Source organism: Triturus cristatus, chromosome 7, assembly GCF_964204655.1.
Source record: "Triturus cristatus chromosome 7, aTriCri1.1, whole genome shotgun sequence".
In the NCBI taxonomy this organism is placed as follows: domain Eukaryota; kingdom Metazoa; phylum Chordata; class Amphibia; order Caudata; family Salamandridae; genus Triturus; species Triturus cristatus.
The window spans coordinates 1,546,911,495-1,546,927,955 of record NC_140590.1 but is presented as its reverse complement, the minus strand read 5'-3'; the positions used below and the strand labels follow the sequence as shown (position 1 = coordinate 1,546,927,955).

At 46.9% G+C, this 16,461-nt stretch overlaps 1 protein-coding gene across 1 annotated transcript in view; it reads right to left on the bottom strand.

Annotated features, from left to right (window-relative positions):
• Positions 1–15,102, bottom strand: part of LOC146812342 (adenosine deaminase-like) — a 195,416-nt gene extending 180,314 nt beyond the window's left edge. Inside the window, exon 1 of the mRNA XM_085619335.1 lies at positions 14,978–15,102. Coding sequence (XP_085475461.1) covers positions 14,978–15,001 — 24 coding nt within the window. The 5' untranslated portion in view covers positions 15,002–15,102. The remainder of the gene's footprint in view (positions 1–14,977) is intronic.
• Between the last annotated feature and the right edge of the window lie 1,359 nt (positions 15,103–16,461).

The window sequence follows — 16,461 nt, the reverse complement described above, 5'->3', positions numbered from 1 at the left end:
AACAGAGGTTGGCCATTGAGACGGAGAAAGAGAGGATGGCTCATGAGATAAGACTGAAAGAGATAGAGCTTCAGATCTTAAGAATTGGGGCACCAACTGTTCCTAATGGTGGCAGCAAAGACCAAGAAATCACCAGGGAATCCAAACCTTACCTGCCAAAGGACATAGTAGCTAGCTATGGGGCGGGTGACGACATCGCCAAGTGGCTAGCAGCCTATGAGGTCTCGTTGAGGGCCCATGGGGTTCCAGTGAAGTATTGGGGAGGAGGATTGTATAGGTACATGCCTCCAGCTGGTAGGGATGCTTTATTGGCCCTCGAAGAGGATGAGCAGACCCACTACCCCACCATGAAACTGGCGCTCATCAGAAAGTTTGGACTAACACCTGAAAAGTACAGACAGAAGTTCAGGGGTAGTCACAAACTGGGCACACAGAATTGGGTGGACTTCCTGGACTATGCAAAGAAGGCACTGGAAGGTTGGATTCAGGGCAGTGAAGTAAGGAACTACGAGGAGCTGTTTGACCTAGTACTGAAGGAACACCTACTCGAGAAATGTTTCCCTGAACTGCGGCAACACCTGGTGGATAGCAAGCTGACCAGCCCCCGGAAGCTTGCTGAGGAGGCGGACATTTGGGCTAGTACCCGGGTGTCCACAAGGGGGACTGGAGGGGATACTCAAAAGGCCGGACAGGGCGCCCCCCAGAAGAAAGAAGGAGGGGAAAAGAAAAAGGAGTTCTCCAAAGGCCCCCAAAATAACTTCCAAGGGAAGGGAACAGGATTCACCTCTAAGGCTAACCCACCCAGAAACCCTAATCCTGGCCAGAGCCAGCAGCCAAGGGTTGTCCATTGCTATGAGTGCGGTGGCGTTGGACACTATAAAGGAGATCCGAAGTGTCAGAAACGATCACCCCCTCCCACTGGAGGAAAGCCCCCCGGAGTAGCTAGTGTAGTGCTCGGGGAGGAGATGCCCTTAACTAAGGGAAGGGAGTGGGCGGGTGTCACTTTAGTGTCCCTGGGAGAACGGGAGATGGTTCCTAAGATCCAGGTGCCCGCAAATACCGCAAAGTATGGGCAGTGGATCACCATCAACGGCCAAAGAGGGGAGGCTCTGAGAGACACAGGAGCCAGTATGACTATGGTGCGTAGCCAGCTGGTGTCTCCAGAGCAGGTAATTCCCGATGTACTCCACCCAGCCGCGATGGCTGACGGCAGAACAGGTCACTATCCAGTGGCCGAGGTTCCCTTTGAATGGGGGGGGGTTGCAGGTTCACTTCGAGTTGCCGTAAGCCCTGCCGTGCCAGTCGATTGTCTGCTGGGCAATGACATGGAGCACAACGCTTGGAAGGAGGTGGAATACCGGACTCACACCGAGATGCTGGGTACACCTGACTGGGCCTGTGTTAGCACAAGGTCCGTGACTACCCGAAGAGGGAGTTCATTCCGGCTGGAGCCTGGAACAAAGGCCCAGCCAGCTGCCAGTCAAGGGAAGAACCGAGGACAGGAGGAGCCTGCCTCGGCGTCTCCACCCCGTAGGACGGATAGGCCACCGGAGGTGGTGGACCAGGAGTCTGCGGAGGGGGACGTTACCAACCTGGAGGACCTACCCATCCCGGCCGAGTGGCACGTGGAGGGAGGCCCGTCCAGGGAGAAATTCTGCCAGGGCCAGAGGGAGTGCCCTACCCTTGAGGGGCTGAGGCGACAGGCCGAAGCCCAGGCAGCAGGGAACGTTGAAGGGAACTACGGTGTTTACTGGGAGGATGGCCTCCTCTACAGTGAACCCAAGGCACCCCTACATGGATCGTCACGAGCCTTGGTAGTTCCTCAACGTTATCGAGCCTTCCTTTTAGAGTTGGCTCACGAGATCCCCTTGGCAGGACACCTGGGGCAAGACAAGACCTTCGCCCGTCTTGTCCCACACTTTTATTGGCCTCAGATGAAAGTGTCGTCCGATACCTACTGCCGGACATGTGTGTCTTGCCAAGCCAGTGGGAAAACAGGTTTGAAGCTGAAAGCTCCCCTGGAACCACTTCCTGTCGTTAGCACCCCCTTTGAAAGGGTGGGCATCGACATTGTGGGTCCATTAGATCCACCAACTACAGCTGGTCACAGGTTTATCCTGGTTCTGGTGGATCATGCCACACGGTACCCAGAGGCAATACCTCTGAGGACCATAACAGCACCTGTTGTGGCTAGGGCCCTGATGGGAATCTTTACCCGAGTGGGTTTTCCCAAGGAAGTTGTGTCCGACAGGGGGACCAACTTCATGTCAGCGTATATGCGGGCAATGTGGAAGGAGTGTGGAGTGACATACCGGTTCACCACTCCTTACCACCCCCAGACCAATGGTCTGGTGGAGAGGTTTAACAAAACCTTGAAGGGCATGATCAGAAGTCTGCCTGAAAGCCTGCGGAGGAAATGGGACGTCCTCCTACCCTGTTTACTTTTCTCCTACAGGGAAGTGCCACAGAAGGGAGTGGGCTTCAGCCCCTTCGAGCTTCTGTATGGGCACCCTGTACGTGGACCTCTTAACCTGGTGAGAGACGGATGGGAAAGAACTCCCAGAAAGCTCCCCCAGGATGTGGTGAGCTACATGCTGGCCTTCCGGAGCCAAATGGCTAAGTTGTGGAAGCAAGCTTCTGACAACCTGGAAGCCAGCCAAGCAGTGATGAAGGCGTGGTATGACCACAACGCTCACCCGGTGGAGTTGGAGCCTGGCCAGAAGGTGTGGGTGATCGAACCAGGAGAGCTTAGTGCCCTCCAGGATCGCTGGTCAGGACCCTTTGAGGTGTTGGAGAAGAAGGGTAAGGCTACCTACTTGGTGGACCTGAAGACCCCTCGTCAGCCCCTGCGGGTGCTGCATGCCAACCGCCTCAAACCCCACCACGAGAGGCCCGAAGTCATCTTGATGATGGTGACTGACGGAGGAGAGGACGTGGAAAGCGAGCCTCTCCCTGATCTGTTTGCGTCTCAGGAAAAGGATGGGTCGGTGGAGGGAGTGATTCTCTCCCCATCTCTAACTCCTGAACAGCAGGAGGACTGTCGCCAGGCCCTGGGGCAGTACTCTGCGTTGTTCTCCCTTGTCCCGGGTAGGACTCACCTGTGCGTCCATGACGTGGACACAGGAGACAGCCCACCTGTGAAGTCCAAGATCTACCGGATGTCAGACAAGGTGAAGGCCAGCATTCATAGTGAAGTCACTAAGATGCTGGAGCTAGGAGTGATTGAACCTTCTAGCAGCCCCTGGTCTAGTCCGGTGGTGTTAGTACCGAAAGCTGCACCACCGGGTGCCCAACCAGAACTGAGGTTCTGTGTGGACTACCGGGGACTGAATTCAGTGACAAAGACTGATGCACATCCGATCCCTAGGGCGGATGAATTGATTGACCGGCTGGGAGCTGCCCAATATCTAAGTACCTTTGACCTTACTTCAGGGTACTGGCAGATCTCGTTGACTGATGGAGCAAGGGAAAGGTCAGCCTTCTCCACGCCCAATGGCCACTACCAGTTCTGTGTGATGCCCTTTGGGCTCAAGAACGCACCTGCCACGTTTCAGCGCCTGGTAAACCAGATCCTCACCGGAATGGAGAGTTTCTCTGCTGCTTATCTGGATGACATAGCCGTCTTCAGTAACAGCTGGGAGGATCACTTGCGTCACCTGCAAGCTGTTCTCCAGGCCCTGAGACAAGCTGGATTGACGATCAAGGCCAGCAAGTGCCAGATCGGGCAGGGGTCGGTAGTGTACCTTGGACACTTGGTGGGTAGGGGAACGGTGCAACCCCTCCAGGCGAAGATCGAGGCCATCATGGCCTGGGAACCCCCCAAGACACAGACTGAGGTCCGAGCATTTTTGGGCCTCACGGGATACTATCGCCGCTTCGTGAAGGGGTACGGTACCATCGTAGCCCCTCTCACGGAGCTCACGTCCAAGAAACAACCTCGACGGGTAGTCTGGACGGAGGCTTGTCAGCAAGCCTTTGAGAAATTGAAGAAAGCCATGTGCGAGGCCCCGGTCTTAAGGGCCCCAGACTTTTCCAAGGAGTTCATTGTCCAGACAGATGCATCAGAACATGGCATTGGGGCAGTGTTATCGCAACTCAACGAAGAGGGTCTGGATCAACCCGTGGTCTTCCTATCCAGGAGACTACTTCCCAGGGAACAGAAGTGGAGTGCAATAGAGCGTGAAGCCTTTGCAGTGGTATGGGCTCTGAAGAAGTTGCGGCCATACCTGTTTGGCTCGCACTTCCTAGTTCAGACCGACCACCGACCCCTTCGTTGGCTGATGCAAATGAAGGGGGAGAATCCCAAGTTGTTGAGGTGGTCTATTTCCCTACAGGGAATGGACTTTCAGGTGGAACATCGGCCTGGAGTGGACCACGCCAATGCAGACGGTCTCTCAAGGTATTTCCGCCTTAGTGATGAGAACTCCCAAGGGGTTGGGTAGCTCTCCCCACTTTCAGCTGGGGGGGACGCGTGTTAGACCTGTCAGCCCTTTGGGTGGTCCCTCCTCATCATTATTTATTTTGTCCCACTTTTGCCTCAAACCCTGTTTGAATTTTTCCTTTTTGGGAACCACCAGACTTTTTTTAGTGTTGCTGCAGATTCAGGGAGCCATTTTAGCTACCCCTGAAACTTCTGTCTGAGGGCCTGGAGCACAAAATGGTGGCCACCTGTGACATCACCAGCATCCACTGGAACCTACCAGCACCTTCCAGAACATTCCAGGAGATTCCAGAACTCTGTGACAGTTGGAGACCGTTTAGAATGTTGGGAGGATAAGAGAGGCAGTTGGCAGTTGGAGCTGGCAGTTGGCACCTGACTGGTGAAGAGAGAGGAGCACAACAGTGAAGGAGGAAGGAGTGAAGCAGCAGGGGTGGAAACTTGTGCCTGGAGTGGGGTCCATAAACCCACCCTTGATACTTGTCCCTACTGATGGATCCCAGCCTATAGCCCTGTGTGGGAAGAAGACAGAAAAACTCATCCTAAGGACCTGGACAGCAGGAACAGGCCTTAGAAGCAGAGAGCAGCAAGATCCTGACCTGGAAACTGGTTTCCCTGGAGTCCGGCGTCGAGTAGCCTGAAGACCTGGAGCCCGAGGTGGAGAAGCGGCGCTGACTGAAGTAGCAGACGTCGTACCCGGAGCCGCCTGAGGTCGTGAGAGGGCGCCGACGGGGGTCGAGAGGAATACCAGAGGTCGAGGAGGAAGTGAACCGAGGTCGAGCGAGCGGCGTCATCGGAGGAGTGAAGTCCGCCCTCCGGAGTCGTCGGAGACCGAGGTAGAGGAGCACCGGAGGTCGGGGGTGAGGATCGCACTCCGGAGTCGCCCGGAACCTGTGAGGAGGAGCACCGGAGGTCGGGGGTGAGGATCGCACCCCGGAGTCGCCGGAAGTCGACATCGAGGCCAGGCCGGCCGACGTCATCGGAGCCGAGAGCGCCATCGGACCGGAGCCGCCCGAAGTCGACATCGTGAAGAGACTGCCCGACGTCGTCGAATCGGAGGTAGAGATCGAACCGAGGCCGCCGACATCGGACCGGAACCGCCTACCGGCGTCGTCAAAGAACTGACATTGTGCCGAGGCCGCCGAGACCGAACCAGAACCGCCTCACGGCGTCGACACGACTCCAGCGGCGTCGGAACATCAGAAAAAGGGCAGTAAGTGGAGTAGAGGGCGCCTAAGGCCCTGTGGAGACCTGAGAGACTGCACTAAGGGGCTAGGGAGGTGCTGAAACCCACCTGACTGTACCTGGGGTGAACTGGGACTAACCTAGAGAGGTTGTGTGGAGAAGGAAAGCCAGGGCATTGGTATTCCCCCCTTTGATCTACCTCAGTTTAGGCCTCAGCCTTGTCCCAGCCAGGGAGTAGCCTCCCCCCTCAAGCCTTCCACAACCCTACAAGCTGTGCCTGGGCCAAATCAGCCCTTAAGAAGTGAAGTGTCATCTGATTATATGAGGGTTGCTGTATACTTTTAATTATTTATTGGGGATACTGTATTTATTGAATTTTTATCTATTTATTGCTGCACTATATTTATAGGTCCACAGGACTTGTTGGTGTACAATATTTATTGATACAGTATTTATTGCCTCAAAGTATTTAATTGTCTGTATATATTGCACTTGTATTTATGCCCTGTTATTTATGATCACCCCTATTTATTTCATCAAACAGCCAATATTTATTTGACCTGCACTAATTGAAACTTGTATATTGTGATTGACCTATTTATTTTTCCAATCAGCAACTAAGAGAAAAAGATAAAGAAAGAATATTTTCATAATTTTTACGGTGTAGAGTCGTTTTTGGAACGGATGCACGCATGGTTATTGTATGGGTATATTGTATGCTTAGCACTGCGCCTGTTTCCTGACCACTCGAGCCAAGCTACCCCATTGTGTTGGGAAGGTCCACCACCACCCTGCGGAGTGGGAGTGGGGCTGTGTCCAACACACAGCTGAAGATATTAGGGTAAAATAGGGCACATTAACATGCACTTAGGGGATATTTGTACAAATGGTGCTATTAGATGATGCTGTATATTACTGTACCTTGATTCGTCAATTGATTGATACATTTGATCACCCTATGCTGACTTTGAGATTTCCAATGACTTCCTTTATAAAACCTAAGCTATAAAAGGATGTATTTTTGAAGGTCAGCCATGTCTTTTGACTCCCAACTTTAAATGCAAAACCCTTGCTGGTTCATCCTATGCCTTTGACTTGGAATAATTTCCTTTGACTTCAAGTCAGTTACTACTGCATATGATTGAGCCTGATGCTAATTCTCTATATATAGATTATGAATCAATTTCTTTGCCTACTGTATTGCATCCTGAATTATTTTATTATACCTTCATGACTTTAATTTAATTTCCGACTCTAGAGGATTTATTTCCTTGAAATACTATTTATTGAATTTGTGGTTGGACTCTGTCTAGGGACACATTACCTCATACTTGTTTGAAGTGGGCAGCTGAGAGGACATCTGCAATAACAAACGTGCTGCAGTGTTTTGGATAGTTAGTAGCCATTTGATAGAAGACTGCGTGGCCCCCAGATAAAGGACATTCCCATAGTGCCGGTGAGAGATGATAGTTGCCTGGACTATAGTCTTTTTTATGTCTGGTTCGGCAAGGCCCGAAGAAACTTTTTTAAGTTATGCAGGACACAAAAACAACAATCAGCTATTTTTTTTAATCTTGAAGTCCATGGTCATTTCACTATCACTCCAAATTCTGTCATCTTTTACTGTAGAATTTGAGGACAGGAAAGGACCAAGCTTATCCAGCCAGCAGGTTACGGACCAGAGAAGAAGCGGATTCTAAACCACCAGAACTTCTGCTTTTCCCCCATAGATCTCCAAGCAGTTCATCATCATCCAGTTGGAAACAGCTAATAGACCGCTTCTAAGACATTCTGCTGATCAACCATGCTCAAGGAAAAGTGAAAACAAACAATTAGGTGTCATCAAAGTATAAGAATAGAGTAAAACCAAAGAATTCCAAAAGGTTCACCAGAGGCCAAACATAGATAATAAAAAGAGTCAGCCTCTGCACTCAGTAGTTAAGGTCATGGAAATATATAGATTATCCAATACTTGGGAACTCCAAACTTTAAGAAATTAGAATAACCAGGCAGTGTCTTGGCCTTTATCCCACAGTTCTGCAACAGTCTGAGTAACGTGTTACGTAGGATGGTATCAAAAGTTGCATTCAGATCAAACAGTGTGTCCAGTGTTCACCTGAGTTCTTCCAAAATCATGAGTAAAGAATATTCTGTGGATCGAAGTGGGCAGAAACCCCACTGTGATGAATGTAAAAGGTTATGAGCCTCAAAGGAATTGGAGGGGTGGTGATTACATTTTTTAAAACATCTTTGAAGGAAAAGGCACCAAGGAGGTAGACCAAAAATTATTTGTTTTGAACACATCCAGGGATGGGGTTTTTAAGCAGCTGTACTATGACTGCATGCTTCTATGCCGACGGCCCTGTAGGTGAGGAGATGGAGGGATTGAGGGGATCCACCAATGCAGGGTACGTGATAGCAGAAGCAGCATGATATATTCCAGACAGGGCAGGATCCGGGGGGAGCCTGACTTAATCACAGTGGCCAGAGTGGTCAGATCTGTTAGTGAGAAAGGTTCATAAGATGAGAGGTTAGGATAAGGGTCGTACACCAATATGGTAGGAGCTATAGAGTTGATTGCAGCCTCAGTAAGGCCTGTGTATATCACTCAAACTTTGTTGGGGAAGAAATTAGCTAGTTTGTTACATCTAATGGGATTAATAGAGGCAGGGGAGCTTTGAAGCTCAGGTCTAAAAAAAACCTTATAATAGAGATCTCCTTAGCTGGATTAGATGCCATTTAAATTGTATTAGCAATACATGAAGCACGGGCAGCCTTTATGGGTTTAGGATCCCTATGAATTTCTTCCCTGTAGACTACCTTGAATAAGTTTTCTCCAAGTTTTAATCCAAGCTCCAGCATTTTACAAATTTTTTTAAAAGCCAGACAACCTGCATCGCACCATGGGGCAAGATGCTTGGGAGGTTAAATGTCAACATAGGATATAGGAATGAGGTTTTCAAGAACATCTAAGACCCAGAATCATACAGCCATGTCGGCGTTCAAGAGTTGGAAAGACTCAGTATAGAGAGCTCAAGCAGAAAACAGAAGGATGATATAGTCAATTTGGACCACTGTCAAGACTTAAAGGAGATGGAGGGACTAGAAGACGGGTGGGCATTAATAGGGATCTTTAAGAGAACAGCGTAGTGATCCGACCAACTAACACGAAGAGAATTTCCAACTTGTAGCATGGGCAAGTTGAAGAAAACGAGGTCCAAAATATGGCCTTCAATATGTGAAGAGGATTCAACAAGCAATAACATATGGATAGTTTCCAAGTCCTCTATAGGATTCTTAAGCGCAAATATACTTTTTGAGTAGTGTCAAGATGAACATTAGGATCACATAGGATCCTAAAGTTGGCTGTTTTAAGAACATGCAGGGCTATGAGAGGTAGATGAAGGAACCTCCTCGCTGTACAGGTTAGGAATAAAAATGAATGGGCAGTGCTGACAAGTGACTCCCTCCACAGCAGCATTGATGGCATGAAGGCAATGAGCTCGAGGAGTGAACTTGGAAGAGATTAGAACTAAAATGTATGCTCTCTCTCCAATAAGTGGTTGCCCCTCTTTTTATCTTGTGGGGTAGGCTGAATACTATTGAAATGATGATGCTACCAATTAGTAATTTGTTTTTATAAATGCTCCCAATAAGATTTCCTCAAAAGTTTTTTTAGCAATCAATAACCTGTTATAAACCAATCCAAGGTGATTCTGACATCTTTTCTCATATATAATTGCTCTGAGGCCCGGAGTCTAGCACATACTTCCATTTGGTATAACTCAAAGATTAAAATTTCCAATAGAGTATCATGTTGACATGAGTAGATGGAAGAAGGCACCATGAATATTAGTCATTTAATTTCTAAAAAAAACATTGCCTCTCTTTTCAAGAAATAAAACAAAGAGTTAATATCCCTATTAAATATGATTTGCTATAGTAGGTATTAACCTAATTTTGCAAGATCCTTCTATTGCACATAAGGAGGTCGAGGTGTCTCTCCAAAAGACTAATTATTCCACAAATGCTAAAATCTTCTCAAATATATATAAAAGAACTTATCGATTACAATACAGAGAGGCCTAAAACAAAGGTTGAACTAGTATGGGAAGAGGATCTTCAATCAACCCTAGCTATCTCCATAAAGAACACAATTTGGTCAAAAAATTAATTCGACATTTCGTACCACTCAAACATTGCACTTCTTATATAACAGATTATATTAACCTCTGGCTCACTTTGTTAAATTAAAATAATAGCACATGTTGGTCTTGTAGCAGTGATGCAGTGCACATGTTCTTCAAACGTCCGAAGATTACATTGTTTTTCCAACAAGTCCTGCAGATTACCAACATCTGCTCAGTTAAATTGTCATTTGGCACACTTTACATTTTCCTTAATGGCTCTTCCGAAATGTGTGTACTAATTAGTCAAAAGGTAAACTTGTTGATTTCTTTATTGCTACGGACAATATTGTGTTCATCAGATAGTGGAATATCATATGCTATAATCATAGACTTGATGCAGCTAACATCTCCTCTACAAAATTGGGCATTAAAAGAGAGCTATGCCGTAGTTGCCCTTTACTTCCTTCTTATCTAAAAATGGTGTCACTGATACCACAATGGCTGAAGTTCTAAATATATTAGGCTATAACTTATACTTAATATACTCTGCCATTTATAATGTTTTCTATGCAGATCTCTTCTCCATTTTGTTTTTGCACTCTTATGCTAACATCCTATGATGATCATCTCCCAATTTTCCTTTTTCTTTCCTTTCTTCTTGCTTCTCTTTTATTCTGTCATCCTCAAAATCTTTAAAATGTTTGTTAAACAAGTTAGTAATCTCTTTAGCATTGATCATATTGATCAAAAGGTATCTTGTATTAACATGAATTGTTAATCATTAATACACGTATTTCCTGTATGTCATCCATACAAGTCCTATGGTTTTTATTTTAAGTTTTTCTTTCAATGTAATTTGCTACCGTTTCTCTGTATTCTCAAGTTAAGTAAAGCTTTTTTAAACCGAAATAAAGTTGAGAGTAATTTCTGCTCATAGACTAGTTGAAGTGGGTCATTATGTACTCAAGCTTTTCTGACTGCTTTCAACAGACTTTAGTTCAGGTGCACCTATCTTATCTTTCAGGGTTACATAATGTGGCAGGAGTAAAAGATCACATACCGAGGCTGCACCGTTGCGCCAAACCATCTCAAACTGACCCAGCGTACAATCAATTTATTGTAACTTGAAAAAAACCATCTACTGGGGTATCATGGAATATGGAAGAACATATAGGGTCTTCTAAAGGATAAAAATACTTCAAAACACCCAGGTATCCCTTTTTAGCATTGGGTGTGTGTGGTATGGAACAAAATATATGTGTAGGGTAACAAGGTATGATGACCCTACACCCTTATCTGCATCAGCCATCAGGCAACTATCTCAGAGTGTTCCCTGGAATATGACTGAGCGTATCCTAATTGATAAGGGACCAGGAGGCGACCTGATAAAGCACTAATACTAATGAAATTTAGCATCCTTAATCGTGGAAATAAGCGTGCTGAAATATGATTTAATTTTTTTGTAATGAGCACTTTTCTCCATTTTGCAATTTCTTTTCCTACTTTCTGCCTGACCCTAGTAAGCTGGGTTCCAAGTTTGTTTACTCAGGGTCTTACCAGACACAAAATGTATATTGTCATTATTATCCTTGAAATATTTTATCCTCTGGCGATTATTTGCTTACTATTTACAATTACAACTGTTCAAAGCATATGCTCAATATGCTCTGTAACTTAATACTTCTGAAGAGACATCTTATGCTCGGTTTGTCTACCAAAAGGTTTTGTTACTTGTAATTTGTTTATAGAGATGATAAGTGACTTTACCATGGATCATTTACCACTCATGCCTTTACCACGCATGCCTTTACCATGCATGTAAGTGTTTGTACCTTTACCACGCAGAATCTTACCAAGTAGGTAAGTATTTTTGAAAATAACATCATTTTAATGTTGTTGTTTTTTTCGAATGGTTTTGATGTGGTTAAAGGTTAGTAAGGGTGATTTTATGGTTTAGGGGAGGATAGAGGTAAAGGGAGGTAAGGGTGATTTTATGGTTTAGGGTTGGGCAGAGGTAAAGAGAGGTATGGGTGATTTTAGGGCAGAGGTCTTGAAGCTGGGTGGCATGGATGGTTTACCAGGAGGGGCGCAAATGACTCTGCAAATACATGTAATTGAAAATGGACTGAAGTGCTGCGATGTTTATTTGCTGCATTTCCAAGCTGTCCTCGTCTAGAATGAGAACTGTGATCGAAGTGCTGTGGGGCAGGGGACAGTGAGTGTGCTGGCAGGGTCAAAGAGGAATCAAAAAAATCAAGCATTTGCAATGGATTAGGTCTCGCATTTGCGAGAGTTTGAGTTATTGACATTGTAAATGACAATGCCTTTTATTTATGTGTATTGAAAACCTGCAAGAGACAATACATTTCCCGTTGAAAGGGCCACTAAATTTGCAGTTTTACTGGTAAAGCTATATTGGGAAAAAACGGTAAAGTGTGTAAATCGGGTTTCAGCAAATGTTTATCATTTGCGCGAAACCAAGAACAGTCCCTTGATTTGTTTGGATCCTACTAAAATCTTTGTCTCCATCACACTTCAGAATTACAAAAAATTGCTTCACTTTCCTAATTGCTGATATAACTTGAAATATGTGCATTGTTCATTTACCGATATTTAAATGTGTGTCAGAGAAAAACTACCATCCTACTGTCTTTCCATTTGTTTCCTGTACCCCAGCAGCATTGTGACCTAGCTCACTTTTACAAAATCCTCTCATTTGCAGTCAGAGAAATAAAAGTACATTTCAGTTTCTAAATAACAAGGAATTTATCAGAAGACAGAGCCTGACATTTTACCTTTGTCTTTAACCCCTTCCCCGCTCATGAAGGAGCCGCTCCGTCATGAGCCACGGTTGCCGTGTGCTCATGACGGAACGGTTCCGTCATGTCACGGCCGTTGGCGGCCGCTCCGCCTACGCGGCGCTGTTTCCCCGCCTGTGCGGGGGAACAACGCAAATGGGCGGAGTCATGACGGAACCGTTCCGTCATGAGCACAGCTCAACCGTGGCTCATGACGGAGCGGCTCCGTCATGAGCACAGCGCCACCGCGCTGCCCCCCCCGCACCCCCCAGCGCTGCGGCGGAATTCCCGCCGCAGCGAAAGGGTTAAACTTGCAATATATGGGAGAAGATAAACACACAATGTAAAGCCATCTTTATTGCTCATTCACCTGCTGAAATCCATGATTATTTCTGGGGGTGCTGAATCACCCTCAGCACCCCTTCTTCCAGCCCCTATGCTACGCAGCCTTGGTATTTAGCTCTCCCGCTATTCGTAGCTCTACCAGAGCTGTAAAGCACTCTGACACCCTGCACTGGGATGAGTAGGGGCACTACTCATCCCAATGCAGGGTGTCAGAGTGCTGTACATCACACATACACAGATAATTTAAATACCACTATGTTGTTTTATTTCTTTTATAGCGCTTTAGTACTACTGTAGTGCTAAAGCTCCATAAAAGAAATAAAACAAAATAGTGGTATTTAAATTTTTATTAGTGAAAATACTGGGGGGACCAACACATCTTACATTCGTACAGTGTAGGCATATCTCTCATATACAGGGACTGAACCAGTGCTTAAGTTGAGCAGGGGCTTTCCGGTACTAAGCACCGGCACTTAATTGGTTTTCGGTGCTAGGCGCTTGCACCCAATTGTCTACACCATACCTAGAACAGTCTACCACATGGTGGTGCTGCTCATCTAATTTAAAGATGAGCAGAACAATGGTTGTTTAGGAATACAATACACATTAAAATTGAAATACATGCCTCCCCAGCCATTCCTTTAGCTTTGGGGACCTGGAATAATCTGAACTGTCACATTTACATGCGAGAGAGATGATTAGTAGTTGTTTTGGCAGCAATGACAAGGGTGATGGATGCTGCAAGCTGTAGTGGCCTCCCGGTCAGAGCCCTGGCACTTAGGGTCAGATACATCAACAATCCATTTTGCGATTTCCTAATTGCGAATTCTTGCAATTCACAATTAGAAAATGGCAAAATGGGATGCATGAAAGTGTGTTTAACACTTTCTGCGATTCCTAGGGGATCGCAAATGACCTACCTCATGAATATTAATGAGGTGGGTCACAATTTGCGACCCCCTAGGAATCGCAAAAATCACGGGAATGGTGGCCTGCTGGGGTCAGCAGACCACCATGTCCGTGATTGCTTTTAAATAAAGCAATCTTTTTTTTTTGTAAAGCAGCCCGTTTTCCTTAAAGAAAAACGGGATGCTTTACAAAAGAGAAAATTAAAACTTTTCCTTTCATTTTCTATGCGCAGGCAGTGGTCCTGAGACCACTGCTTGCTCTTAGAAAATGCATTTACAGACATTCACAAAGGGGACCCACTTGCGAATTGCTTTATGCAAATGTTTTGCGACCGCATTTCGGTCGCAAAACATTCATGCATACCGATGCGATTCCGTATTAGGAAGGGACGTCCTAAACACGCCCCTTCCTAATAGCGAATCGCAAACCCATTTTGCGGTTGGGTAACAGGTTACCGAATCGCAAAATAGGGTCTGCAGCATCAGAAAGGCATTTTTTGCATTTGCAAACGGCCAACTCTGCGAAGCGGCCCTTTGCGAAGGCAAAAAATGCTTGATGCATATGGCCGTTAATATTTTACAAATGAAGCACTGGATGAACAAAGTCAAAAGCTTGCCTCTCTTAAGTACCCGTGAAATGCCCCACCCCCTCGCCCTCCCAGGTCGCAGTCAGGATACTCCAACAAGAAGAGGTCTAATGGCCCCTTAACTCCGGCTTTTGGTGGGAAGCTCGATTTTGACTAGCCCCTTCTCCGCCAGCACGTTGCTGCTCTAAACAAAAGCAGACACAACGCGCAGGCGCCGCTGAATGTGTCCCCGTGCCAGAAAATTACACCGGGACGAGTTCAGTAAATGTGGCACTCCGCCGAAAGAGGCCAGCTTTGCAGCAGGCTAGACATAGTGTGTAATGGGTCAAATAGTGGGTAGGCGGCGTCTACCCGCGACATCTGCAACCACCCGCACAAATTAAGCAGTAACTGTAATGAAGGTATCGCGATGCAGCCTTTAGGTTTAACTCATTTAGTATCTTATCTTGCCCGCTTGTAAATGTTTCTCTTTGCAATGTTGCTGCAGAAAAGACTCAGCGAGTGTGACTTTCGGGTCCCCGTCCCTGACGTTCTATTCTTTTTCAGAATGGCATTTGTATCTAGAACGTAAATAGATCTCTTTTACCTTCGGCTTGTTAAAGGCAGTCATGTTTTCCGCTCTGTTGCAAACGCTTCCTGTTTCAGCTACTCATGGACCAAGTTCAAGTGCAATTATATCCAGTGGCTTTGAACTTTGCCCTTTCGAGCTGTGTAAGCCCCGCCCATGCTTCCTCTTCTAGGCGTGCTTCTGTTGTAAAACAGTCACTCTGCTCTGAGGTGCTTTCAGTGACAGCCGCCGGCAACTTTTTAACCAGGTATTGCTTGGCTACAGGGCGCGCGGGCAGCAGATAAACAACGTTTTGTGCAATACGCTGCAACAGGTATCACTCAGCAAAGTCTGAAAAACAGCATTAATGTAGGTCACGTGATGGAAATGTGTGAGGATCCTTTATAGCTCTCCCATACTGCCCAGAGCCTAAGGTCTCTGTGTCTCTCAAGGGCCACATAGCTCAGTCACAGTGGGTCTCTCATCACACTGGCTGCACAGCTCAGTGTTACCGGATCTCTGATCTGTCAGCCTGGCTGCACAGCTCAGTCTAACTGGGTCTCTCATCTATCACTCTGGAGCTGCACAGCTTAGTCTCACCGAGTCTCTCATCGGCTACACTGGTTGAACAGCTCAGTGTAACCTGGTTTCTCATCTGTCAGCCTGATTACGCAGCTAAGTCTCACCGGATCCCTCATCTGTCACTCTGTCACTCTGGCTGCACTGTTCAGTCTCATTGGATATCTCACCCGTCAGTCTGGAACTGCACAGCTCAGGTCACTAGGTCTCTCATATGTCAAACTGACTGCGCAGCTCTGTCTCACTGGGTCTCTTATTTTCCACACTGGTTGCACAGCTCAGCTCATCTGTCACCTTGGATGTTCAGCTAAGTCTACACAGGCCTCTCATCTGCCACTCTGGCTGAAAGCTCAGTCTCACTGAGTTTCTCCTCTGCCACACTGGGTGCACAGCTCAGTTTCACTGAGTTTCTCCTCTGCCACACTGGGTGCACAGCTCAGTCTCACTTGGTTTCTCATCTGTCACTCTAGCTGTCAACTCTGTCTCACTGGGTCTCTCATTCATCACTCTGGAACTGAACAGCTCTGTCTCACTGGGTCTCTCACCTGCCACACTGGTTGCACAGCTCAGTCTCAATGGGGTCCTCATCAGTCACACTATCTACACAGCTCGGTCTCACTAGGTCTCTCATTTGTCACCCTGTCTGTGCAGCTCAGTCTCCCCGGAGCTCTCATTTGCCATTCTATCTGTTCAGCTCTGTCTCACTGAGTTTCTCCTCTTCCGCACAGATTGCACAGCTCAGTCTCACAGGGTTCTCACCAGTCACTCTGGAGCTGCACAGCTTAGTCTCAATGGGTCTCTCATTTGCCACAATGGTTGCACAGCTCAGTCTCACCGAGTCTCTGATCTGTCAGCCTGGCTGTGAAGCTCTGTCTCGCTGGGTCTCTCATCTGTCTCTCTGACTGCACAGCTCAGTCTCACTGAGTTTCTCATCTGCCGCAATG